Here is a 12442-nt window from a genome sequence, read left to right on the forward strand (position 1 = left end):
TGCGCGCCGCGCCCTCTTTCGCGAGTGTACTCCCCTCTCTCTTTCTCTCACGGGTTTTGCGTCTCAACAGCAGTGCGCTCTCTTTCGCGAGTGTACTCCCCTCTCTCTTTCTGGAACGGTGTTCTCTCTCGACGCCTCATTGTTGCCCGCTCCACCGTCCTTCGCGTGGCATTGTTGTTCATCGTCACTGGCCGGTCCTCTGCCGCTGTAACCCCCCATCCCGGACGAGCCCCCATATGTAGGAGTCTAAACGAAATCTAAAATGACCGTGATCTTACCAGACCGTGTACGTTTCCCTTGTAATTACTTTCGACAATAATTCAATACAAAACGTTTAGCATACATTAAATTTCACAGTCTCCGGTTAAAGAACCACGAGAAAGAAAGCAACGTTTCCGTCTGAAAATAGAGAATAATCGATAAAGTCAAGCGGCTCCTCCAGCTCTCCGGCAATTAACACGAGAATCGTAAATTAAAAAGCGAATTGCATTCGTGACTGACCATAATTCGATCAAAGAGAAAACTTTCGTTATTCCTGTTTGCGTTCCACCAAGACTTTCTCAACGATTTTCTCGTAACTCCCCTCTGCGAATCTTCATTATGCACGCACTGAACTATGAACAGCTTCCGAAAGTTAAAGTCACTTATCGACGATGAGCATATCTCCGGTAAGTTTAATCTACCCTGGAATCTAGATTTCCTCGGCGGCGGCCGATTACGACCCGGGAATGTTTATTAAATCCAACTATGTTTCTTTCCGTCCCTTGATTGTTCCCATTCTTCTACTCGATTAAAAGTTAGTTCGCTTCTGACAACGTCTACGTAGAGCCACCGGCGCGGTTACAACCGTTTCTACGTTTCTACGTTTCTACGTTTTAATGCGGGCACGTGCTCTTACAGTTTCATTATACATTGCCGCCTAACCGTTTCGGGACACGTGCTATTCCTGACGAAACCCTGACATTTGCCATGGATTAGGAGCTTGAATTACAAACGGAATTGATTCGATTATTTTCGCACGTACCATCTCCTTTGTACACTTTGATTATTTTCAAGAATTTTCTATTACTATTATAGATATTATTCGATAGGTCTTTAACCACCATTAAATTAATTATGTATATCGAACCTATATTCAGAATGACCTAGATTTGAAAGAATAGCTAGCATTTACTTCCTCAAAAGCTGTGATTGCATTTCCAATTAAACGGAAGATTGCAAAATGTTCGCATAATTTAAATGATATCCCTCCACATTGAAAGCTTTCCAGTGACACTGATTATTTCTTATGCTAACAGGAGAATTAACGTGATTAATGTTCGGACGTTTGTCGTAGAGAAAAAATTACATCCGTCTTCATTACGACAATTTTTTCAGATTAAAAACTAACTTACGCTTTCATAACGTCATCATTAAAATCCGGCCTTGAAAGCGGATGGACTTGGCGAATATTTTTCCGTTGCTCTTTGACTGGGTAACGACGTATGATGTCGTAATTCAACGGATTACGATTTTTAATTAGAAGTTTCCCGTCGATATTAATAAGTATTCAAAGCGCGTAATACCTGAAACGAAAATTCTGGTATTCGGTGTTTCCTCGGCAGCATTACACAAATTAGGCATTATATTTTCGAGAAATATAAAACAACCACGGAAGTTGGGAGTTCCGCTCCATCCCTCCGTGTCTGTCCTACTTTTCTCTTCGTTCGATCGCTTCTTTTCGCGTTCACGGATCCCTTTGTGAATCGGCAAACCGAATACTCGCAATGGGTACCTCGAACCCCTTGTTTTCGACGCTCGTACGTCGAATTGTTCCGCGAACTCCATTCCTCTTTCGACAACGTTGGAAATAAATTGCGCTGATTTGCCGAGAACAGGTCGGTTCGTTCTTCGAGGTACGATAGCTCGTTCCGTTTTTCATAGATATGTATTACGAAAATGAAGTACGGATATCGTTTCTCCAGATTCTTCCAAGGTTTCGAAACTTGGATATTGTAGAGCTCCTAAGTTGGATCGGAACGTTGCCGCGACTGAAACAAATCGTTCCTGATGACGAATCGATCAAGCCTGTCGAATGATCGGTAAACGATTAACGAGCCCAGATTACAGGAACTCGATCCTCGTCCGTCTTCTCCTTTTTGTTCGATAAAAACATCCGACAGCCTCGTTCCGTTCTTTTCTCAGCCCTGTGAATAACAGTCTATCGAATCGTGTTAAGATCTTTTAGAAGCCGCAATTTCATCGCAAACGTACCACGATATTCCGTCGAAACCTATTTACTTTGTATTTACTTTTATTCGTCATATCTGAATACTGTACTCTTTGCTTGTGAATTTAAATCCACTCCAGATGAAAGGAAATAAATTATTATCGTGGTCTGGACTAAATTAATATCAGGAATGTTCTGTTACAACGTTTTCAGCGTTTAATTTTCAAAATTTTTCCTAAAATAATGGAACGGCGCGGGCGTTTGGGAGTCCTCCGTAGAGAAATTTCTCGGGTAAAGGTACTCCAGGGAATGCAAGGTGCATTTGATCGCACTCGAGAGAGAGACGACGCGACGCGACGCGACGCGACGTTCCAGACTTCCGGGTTACCTGCGTCTTAGGAAGAAGTTTCGCGACCATGTCGCACCTGCGTTCAAGTGTCCAGAGAAAGAAACTTCTGCCGATGAAAGTTATAAATGCTTCGGGAGAACCTCTTTGCGAGTTTGTCGTTGTTCGCAAAAGTTCGTTCGGGGCTATCTGGTGCGCAACGCTACCATTCTGTTTTCAGGAGCTTAGAAGACAGTGCCAAGACTTCGCCACTGCCTTGCTGGATCACACTAGAAGTTCCAAGGAGCTGGAAATCTTGCTGAATCACGATCCCACCGGGCCGGCTTTCGAACACGGGGAGAGAATGCATCTGAATCGTCTGAAACTAGCGATCAAGTTCAGACAGAAAAAGGTAACGGTCAAACGTCCGTACGGAGTAGGTAAATATTTGACACCTTCCGTCGGTGGCTAGTTTCGTCGGGTTCAATTCGAGCGAAAAGTTGAAACGAATAGTCCCAAAGAGACTCCTACGAAGGAAAGCATCGATGTAATCTCGTCAGCATCGAAGAGATGGCTCGCGACGGATCCTAAATCCGAGATTAGGTCGTAATAAGTACAATTTCCTAGCGACGTGACCGGAAACTGTCGACCGATATTAGATTATCCCAAAATTTCCAGTTCGTGGCGCACCCAAACGTGCAGCAGCTTCTGGCATCGATCTGGTACGAGGGCCTTCCAGGCTTCCGACGGAAAAACATGGTCCTCCAAGCGCTAGAGATCGTCCGTATCGGTGTTCTCTTTCCATTCTTCAGCGTAGCGTATATCATCGCACCCCACAGCGTAGCGGGCCAGACCATGAGAAAGCCGTTCATCAAATTCATCTGTCACTCGGCATCCTACTTCACGTTTCTTTGTAAGTTACCTTGGATTCGAACAAAATATCTACTAGGTTAACGCATGACAGCAAATCACGATCAACGGTTACACTTTGACTTTGAAATACGATGCTGTAAGTGAAATTGTTTAAAACAATGTTTAAACGGTGCAATCGATTGCTATGCGAACGTAATCCTGCGCCAGTGCCTCAGGATTAACCGAATTATTCGCGAATAATCTCCTGAGAATGTCTCGCATTCTCGTCTACATGACCTCAAGGAGAGTGCATTACCTTCGTCCGTTGCTCGTAACTCAAAATATCGTTAGCTCAACTTCCGGGTCAATTACGCTTTTCCGTCCTCTCGGTGCTCGTCTCTTTGGCTAGTCCTTTGAATTAGCACACTCGAGATCGTTCCCGAAGCGGTCCTATCCGCGGCCGAGTTTCCAACTGCGGTCACGTTAAATTCCTACAACCTCCGTCGAAGAGTGTTTCGCGAGAAAACGTTCGAACACGTTGGTTCTCTTCGCGAAAATAACAGTGAAGCAAATCTACGGACAAAGACTCCGGTAAACCTCGATCGAATCTCGGGCCGTTTAAGTAGCCAACGTGCAACAGAGCGGTGAAAAAAGAAATGCGACTCGAGGACAACGAGAACGACATCACGGGTTCCAGTGGGAAACCATGCTCCGGAGCGTTTCCTCTCCGCCAACGTACGAATCGTTTATCGTTCCTGCTTTAACGATGCTTGATGACTCAAATTTGGAGCATTACTACGCGGCTATTATCGGTAGCGAGAGATATTCGTAAGCCACGGTACTGAGAGGTATTTGTAAACTGTTTAGAAGCGAGTACCGATGTTTGAGTTCCTGGACGTGCCGAAAGGTAAAATACGTCACTGAAAATGAGGTCAAGAAGCGCGAAATAGATAGATACATACAAACTAAATAGTTTCTTTCATATTCGGTGCTCTGTGCACCGGAAGAACGTTGGTAGAAGCCAAAGTCATACTGATCATGAATCATCGAATACGCGAAATTGGTTCGTATCTTTTCTAATAAAGACAAAATTTGGTAAAGTTTTACTTTTTCTTTTTATCGTTGGTTCGCGTTCAATTGCGGCACCACGAGGAATAAAGTTCGGTACATATTGCTATCCTAGACCTTAATTCCGGCCCATATATCTATTTGCAGTCATGTTGATCTTGGCTAGTCAAAGAATAGAAAGCGTGATTGGCGGCTGGACAGGCCAGGACGTCGTGGAACAGGAACAAGCGCCGACGAAAAGGGGCGCTGCGCCGACGATCGTTGAATGGTAAGAAAAATATTTTTATTCTTTGGCGATTGTTTCAATTATCCACACAGTTTTCGATAATCCTTGCCTTAAATGATGAACAAAACGTACAACTGTGCAACCGTCCTAAACGTAAACAGAAGTAATCGAGCGAATAAAGTGTAAACACATCGGAAAGTGAAAATCCGGTTAAATTCGTTGAACCTTCTCATTCCTCGCGATATTATCCGAGGTGACTTCCGCTCGAGTCGACGCGACGGGTCAAAAGGAAGAGAGACGAGAGCATTCGAAATTGCGTTTCCCGAAAACTTTGATGTCTCGAGGTACGAACCCCAACCGATAGTATCGCGAAAATCGGATCGACGTTATCGAGACACTACGAAAGAAGCTGTGTGTATTGCAGGTTCATTCTAGCTTGGGTATCCGGCTTGATTTGGTCCGAGGTGAAACAACTGTGGGACGTTGGACTCGAAGAGTACGTGAACGACATGTGGAACGTGATCGACTTCGTCACAAACTCATTGTACGTTGCAACCGTCGCGCTAAGGGTGGTGGCTTACTACAGAGTCCAGAAGGAGATGATCGAGTTGCATCGCGAAGAATGGGACACGTGGGACCCCATGCTCATATCCGAGGGTCTCTTCTCCGCTGCCAATATATTCAGGTCATTATCGTTTCAAAGAACGTTTACGTACTTGTAGCAGCCGTAGGTGATAGAAATTTTTATTGAAAAGGAAACAGAAATGCCTTGGACGAATTTCTATTTTTTTTTTTTTTTTATCAACGCGATGTTTTCGATAACATTTCGCCCAACGCTGCGCGTAAACCGCGAGAAATTACTTCTGCTCGTATCGAAGAATTTTTCGCTCGTGCAATTCCGTGATGCGTGACGCTCCGCGATCCTAATTAGAACGGTAATTACAAATTTTCGCATTTCGAAACGCGCTGTCGGCGCGTCCACGCGCAAATTCCCGTCGGTGATAATTAGGGATTTCTCTTTCATCGTTAATTCTACTTTACTAAAAGGCAACCACGGCCTTGACACTTCCACGCCCTTTTATCGCAACGCATAACTGAACGTAGAGCGTATAAAATCGTGCGATATTCTTCCAGCTCTTTGAAGCTCGTCTACATTTTCTCCGTGAATCCTCACCTCGGCCCCCTGCAGGTCTCCTTGTCCAGAATGGTGATGGACATTATGAAATTCTTCTTCCTCTACGTGTTGGTGCTGTTCGCATTCTCTTGCGGTAAACGGATTGGTCGAACCGCTTCTTTAAATACACGTCTGGTGCACCGGTTAAATAAAATTACTGACGAAACGATCACGCTTGATAGGTCTGAACCAGTTGCTTTGGTACTACGCTGTCATGGAGAAGAAACGTTGTCCATCTTTTTCTCCCAATGCCAGCGTCCCGGCCGATTCGAATGCTTGCATCGTTTGGCGACGTTTCGCAAAGTACGTAATAGAGTTTTAAGAATAACTACCAAATTTCGTGTTTATCGTTATTACTTGTACTATAATTCAAACTACAATGTCGCTTTACGTTCCTAACGTAAAGTAAACGATAACTTGCTCGAGATTGCAAACTTATTATTCTTTGCGACACAATTTGTCTGTGAGTTGGCATTTGTCGAAAACGATACGAAGGGCACGAAGGGGTCGATAACACGTGCACGTTTTCTTAAAGTTTGCGAGGATTTTGAATAATACGTTGTACAATTCCATTCACCAGCCTATTCGAAACCGCGCAAACCCTCTTCTGGGCCGTGTTCGGGCTGATCGACCTCGAGAGTTTCGAGCTGGACGGCATAAAATCGTTCACCAGATTCTGGGGTATGCTTATGTTCGGCACGTACTCGGTGATCAACATCGTCGTCCTGTTGAACCTTTTAATCGCCATGATGAACCATTCCTATCAATTGATCTCCGTGAGTGAACTAAACTCTAGCCCCAGAACATCGTAGAATCGAACGAAGAACGAATCAGCGTTTGCGGGATAACGTTCGTTTTCTGATTTCACTCAGGAACGCGCGGACGTCGAATGGAAGTTCGCAAGAAGTAAGCTCTGGATTAGCTACTTCGAGGAAGGTGGAACGGTTCCGCCACCGTTCAACATCATTCCAACCCCGAAGAGCATATGGTACATGGTACAGTGGTTGTATCGAAAGCTCTGTGGCCACAGTAGAGCTGCCAAGAAGGAACACATGCGAACTATCAGAGTGAGGCTAATTTTAATTAACTCTTTGACGAATATGTGTATGTAAACGTGCATATACGAGATCAACGTGTGAAATTGTATACTGAAAATCGTGCGAAAGAGGCAAGGTTTGGTTCGAATGTCGTTTCTAACCAAACCTTTTGTTGTTTGTTCGCAGAGGAAGGTGAAGCAAGCTTCCGAAAGAGACATTCGGTACCAAAGCATCATGAGAAATCTGGTGAGGCGGTACGTGACGGTGGAACAGAGGAAGGCTGAGAGCGAAGGCGTGACGGAAGACGACGTGAACGAGATCAAGCAAGATATTAGCGCTTTTCGTTGCGAGCTGATCGAGATCCTGAAGAACTCCGGCATGAACACGTCTACGGCAAGCGGCGCTGGGACTGGTGAGGCCATTTTGCACGACAGGAACGATTTCTTTTGCTAGTGCAAATTATTTCGGTTTTCTATAGTTTGGTAGAGAATCCTTTGCGTTCCTTGTACATACGCCCACGAACATTGGCAAGCTCTTAGCACGATCACGAAGCGGGACTTGGCAGCGTCTACTACGCCACGAATACAAAATTGCGAAGGGGATCGCTAGAAGAGTAGCAAACTTCATCTTTCGTAAATGAAAGTTCCGAAGTTCGTTACTGGAACGCTATTAATCATCCGCGAAACTGCGGGAGACTAATTAATGCGATTAAGGATCGTTTGGTGCGGATATTACGTTGTCGTTACTACGTCCAACTTAAAACTAGGAAGTCTTCGCAACTTGTACGCCGAAAACATGTCGTTCATCGTCATTGGCTGACAGACTGGTTAACGGATACGAATTACGTTGGAAGCGGAATCAAACGATCTCGAAGAACTGTCTGTTTTGAAACTCGTTGGAAATAATAACTTTCTTGCAACGCGCATCTACATACCTGTAGTACATCCAAAAGAATCGGTAAACGATAATTATCAATTTTATTTTGCTCTGTTTCGTGTCATCGATCAAATACGCGCCGTTAGCTCGCCAATTACACGCCTGTTTTCCTTAAGTTTCCTTCAGTTTGTAGTAGCTGCTTGAGCATAGTCGTTGGCTTTCTGTTTGCTCCATAGACGGTAGCCTTAAAGAGCTGTCCATAGGTTCGGGCGGTAAGAAGAACCGTCAGAAGGAACGCCGTTTGATGAAGGGCTTCAATATCGCCCCTCAACCGAGCGGGAGCGGCAGTCTACCACCGGTCGACGAATTCATAGCGTCCCTTCAGGAGTCGCAACACGAGAACTCTCACGACATATTTGGCTCGACTCTGAGTGGCATATTTGCGCCCGGGACCACCGCTAGGAGAAGTCCTCATCACACGAGCACAAATAGCGTACCAGGACTAGGTACCAGGCGACAATGTCGCGGGACGAGAGGAAGCTCGAGCAAGAAACGATGGGAAAATATTATCGAGGCGGCCAAGGCTGGCAGAGTTTCCAGGCTAATCGGTAAGTTAGACGTTTAATCGAATAATCTCTTTTTGCTGTTCGGTTCGATAAATTTATTAAAAGTTGCGACACCCGGTGTACCCGATACGATATTCTACGTGTCATCGGAACACGAGTCACGCGCGCGTTTCAATATATCGACGAACGACGAATATTGAAAGGCAAACGTTCTCGCTTCCCTAGGTAGATCTCGTTCGGAGGATTCCGTGTATTCGCCGACGTTTGAGGACGGCGGTTCAAGGTCGGAAGGTTCCACGGACTCGAAGTCTTCCTTGGAAACTCCTGGCCACGAAGTGATTCAGCCGCACCATTCCCATCACTCGCATCATGTGCATCATCACGAGGCGCATCACGTATTCGCCCATGGTCTGGGCGCTCTCGCGGCATTGCGAAAGAAACGGAAGAAATTCTCAGCGTCCAGATCGTCGGCTCCGGCCACGAAAAGTACCAACGGTTCGAATCCGTTGAATCCGATCGCCTTGGCCTTCTATTCGAGAGTGTCGAAGAAGAAGCCGTTGCACAGAGCCAGCAGCGTACCGACCAGGGCGCCAGAATTAAGCCAGCAACCGATCCTACCGAGAAGGCACGAGGGCACGCAAAGTCAACAACCTAGCATCGACACGCCGGAAGGTGTCAGCGTCAGCGAGCAATCGGGTGAGTTCAGACGTCGCTGGTTCCATCGTTAGTTGGCTGAAATATTGTCAAAACCGACGATATTCCGCTACGCTATTCCGCTACCACCTGTGAAAAGAATCGCTCGTTTCTGTATCGCAGTGGTCACCGCTGTTCCGCTAACGCCGTCAACGACCGAGGAGAGCATGATCGCCAGTGGTTCGATCTCGGTAACCATGAAAAGAAATGGGTCCGCGACGCAGTTACAGCGACTTCCAGGCATCGAGCTGATATCAGGCCACGACGTGTCCGGGGGGTGGCTTTGAAACGATCCATCGGTCGCTCAAGTGCGACGCGTCAGCTAGCCAAGAGGAAACGACTCGGACGTTCGCAAGTTTTCTTTTTTGTTTCCACCAGCCTTTCAAGGCTGGGACGACGACATCGATCGAAACGGAATCTCACGAAAGATTGCGTCGTCGTCATTGGCGGCGGCGGCGGCGGCGGCACACGCACAATGATGCCTTTACTCGCGACGACGCACGAAACTATAGAAAAATTGATCTATCGTATAAATGAGTCTCGTCAACAACGCCCTTTCGTCGATCCATCGATAGGTCATCTTCACTTCTCTTCGATCGAAAAGCACGACATTAATACGAGCGACGTGTTTCGTCGATCGCGACAACTTTCCCACTTACGGGGAGATTAGCTTTCGCGATTCATGGGCTCGAAAGCGTTTCCAAGCAACGAGCCAGAACGTCGTTGCTTAACGACGCGTGTTAGAAGTGCGAATCCTTCTCAGACGAAAAAAGTTTCCTCGAGCAGAACGTGTTAGGATTAACTGAAAACGACCAAACTTTCGTTGCGATCATCGATATCCAGGAACGTTTACGCAGTGATCCTATCTTGGGCTCATTTTCTCGCAGTCTTCTCTCCTTTTTTTACGAGATCGCATCGTAGAAGTCAACTTTGTCGATTTAAAACCAAAATATTGTTTAGGACCAGCGTTTATCTTTAAATCGCGTGGCGTCGCTCGTAAGCAAATGTCGTTCGTCGGACGATTTTGTACCGCGAGAAGAAATATCGGGCCAGACAAGAGTGTTTTCATTTGTCGCGGACTCGAAAGTGGTATCCTTCGAAACGACCACAACGTTGGAAACGATTGTATCCGTTCCGCGTCATTCTAAGACCTGCTGCTGCTGATGCTACTACTACTATTACTACTACTATTACTACTACTACTACTACTACTACTACTTCTACTACTACTACTAGTACTATTACTACTACTACTACTACTGCCAGAATGGAAGGGACAAGTGGGTTGACGGTAACAGTCTAGTCAGCACTAGTCAGACGATCTCGTACGAAAGAGAAGAAAACGAAGTTTACTTTAGAGTTGGGGAGACGATCAACTGGCTGCTCAAGACCACTCCCCCTACTACAAATCATGACCAAATAGCGTATCTCTATAGCAGTGATTCTTGATTTGCGAAGCCAGCTGCATTGTACCGCAAATATCTGGCGATGGACCTATAATTCTTTGGAAATTGTTACTATGATCGATAGATATTTAGATAGTCTTTCGCGAGCCGATACGATACGATTTCTGCACCTTTTTTCCACCATTTTACTCGTCGATCGAAACTTTTAAATTAAATTGCATTAAGACAATGAGCTCAAAAAGTTAAGAACCACTGCTCTGCGCAGGGAAACATGCTAAAGGGTTAATCGAATGGTGTGGTGAACATAACGCTTCGTTATCCTTGAACGGCCAGTTGATTTTAATCGGACCAGAGTCGCGATGGCGTGTTAAACTATAAGAGACAATTGTATTAGTACTAATGATAGATCGGAGAAAATTGTTATCATCGTTTTAGCAGGCTCGCATATACTTAATTTATTATCCTAGTTGCTTCAGGAAGCTGGTCTACCGAAGATCGAAGATTTTGTATCGTATACCGAAACGACTTGGGGTTTCTTACTTTTTTATTTCAAGTATTCGACGAAATCTAGTCAAACATCTAATCAAACGTTTTTTTTTGCGTTAACGGAACAAACCTCTTCTTCTAATGCTCGGTTGAACAGGAAAATTTATTTCCCTCTATCGATCGTCATTGGAGTAAAAGAAAAACACGTTTCCTTATGTCGAATTCACTGTGTCCGACATGACTACACCGCGTAAAGATGCAATCGTTCGATTATCGTCTTCACCGATCATTTCGATTGATCGACGTTGCACGGTATTTATCGAATAGAAGAAGAAGATAGTTCAGGTGCTTGAAAATTAGGGCAATGGATCTTCGACTAGTCGATATTCGTTTTCTAATGGAATCGTCGATGGCTGAAATTCGCTGACAGCGACGGCGGGTGAAAAACGAACAGGGAAGAATTGCCTTCAACTTTCAAGGAAGTCGGAACACACGAAACTATCGAAAACAATTTCTTTCATTTCACGTGACTCGTCGTGTTGCATATTTTAACGGACTTTGTTCTTAATGTTTATAAAAATGTTCCGTTGGTGGTTCACGTAGCAAGGAAGATGAGGTAACAGTGTCACGACCAAAAAAATGGCCGTAGTATAGTCGAGTAGAGGCCTAAAAGAGACGAAGATCCGTACTACTTCCTAGATATTACGTGTACGTATGATAATAATAAGTACTATTAATATTAACGCGCTGCCAGGACCGAGGTAACACGCTGAGAAAATCGTAGTCGGAAAACGATTCGACTTCATCGCGATCCTGACAGGTCGTACGTCTAGTAATTATACCGCCTACGTGTATTATTAATGAGATTATTATTGTCAATGTAAAGATAGATGTCCACTTGGCAAAAGTCGTAGTGAATGTTACATTGTGAGCGGTTATTGTTGTAAAAAAAAAAAAAAAAAATAGGAAAATCAAATGAAAAGAGATCGTCGACGATGAACAGACAAAAAATCAACCGAACAAACACAAAACGGAACCAACTGTTTTATTAACGAAATAAGCCAGCGAACAAAAATAGATCGTATCCTTTAAAAACGAATAATAGTTACGCGAATTTTACGGAATTTTTTTACAAAATCGAAATTAAACGTATCCTGTTCGGAACAGGATCGGACTTCAGAATTAGGTGTTCGAAGCTTAGTGGAAATTTTGAATTATCGCAAAACCATAAGAGTATTTGATATACATATGTAGCTATACGAGTTTTGTACAATCATCAAAGTACGAACCGAGACATCGATGTTAAACGGTTACGAATCGATAGAAGAAGATCGAAAAATCGATCAAGAAATAAAGGTACGATTAGTCGAAGAGATTAATATCGAAAAGACCGTAGAGCTCGTTTGTACTAACAGTACGATCGATCTTACGTCGACGAGTACTGTACACGTTTCTCCGTAGCCACGAAAGCATATAAGAATTCTCTTGTCTCAGTTGCGGAACATTTGCTTGGTATAATTTGTC

At 44.6% G+C, this 12442-nt stretch overlaps 1 protein-coding gene across 4 annotated transcripts in view; it reads left to right on the forward strand.

Moving 5' to 3' along the window:
- The window catches only part of LOC128873857 (transient receptor potential-gamma protein), a 69452-nt gene extending 57024 nt beyond the window's left edge, over positions 1 to 12428 (forward strand). For 3 of the 4 annotated variants that reach the window (XM_054117802.1, XM_054117804.1, XM_054117805.1), the window contains exons 8-19: positions 2776 to 2946; positions 3213 to 3447; positions 4602 to 4722; positions 5105 to 5365; positions 5815 to 5948; positions 6037 to 6157; positions 6435 to 6630; positions 6727 to 6921; positions 7078 to 7303; positions 8004 to 8375; positions 8559 to 9029; positions 9150 to 12428. In XM_054117802.1, the coding sequence (XP_053973777.1) occupies positions 2776 to 2946; positions 3213 to 3447; positions 4602 to 4722; positions 5105 to 5365; positions 5815 to 5948; positions 6037 to 6157; positions 6435 to 6630; positions 6727 to 6921; positions 7078 to 7303; positions 8004 to 8375; positions 8559 to 9029; positions 9150 to 9313 (2667 nt within the window). In that variant the 3' untranslated portion in view covers positions 9314 to 12428. The remainder of the gene's footprint in view (positions 1 to 2775; positions 2947 to 3212; positions 3448 to 4601; positions 4723 to 5104; positions 5366 to 5814; positions 5949 to 6036; positions 6158 to 6434; positions 6631 to 6726; positions 6922 to 7077; positions 7304 to 8003; positions 8376 to 8558; positions 9030 to 9149) is intronic. The other variant, XM_054117803.1, reaches the window with a different exon arrangement.
- The last annotated feature ends 14 nt before the right edge of the window (positions 12429 to 12442 follow it).

The sequence above is a fragment of the Hylaeus volcanicus genome, chromosome 3 (genome assembly GCF_026283585.1).
Source record: "Hylaeus volcanicus isolate JK05 chromosome 3, UHH_iyHylVolc1.0_haploid, whole genome shotgun sequence".
Lineage (NCBI taxonomy): Eukaryota > Metazoa > Arthropoda > Insecta > Hymenoptera > Colletidae > Hylaeus > Hylaeus volcanicus.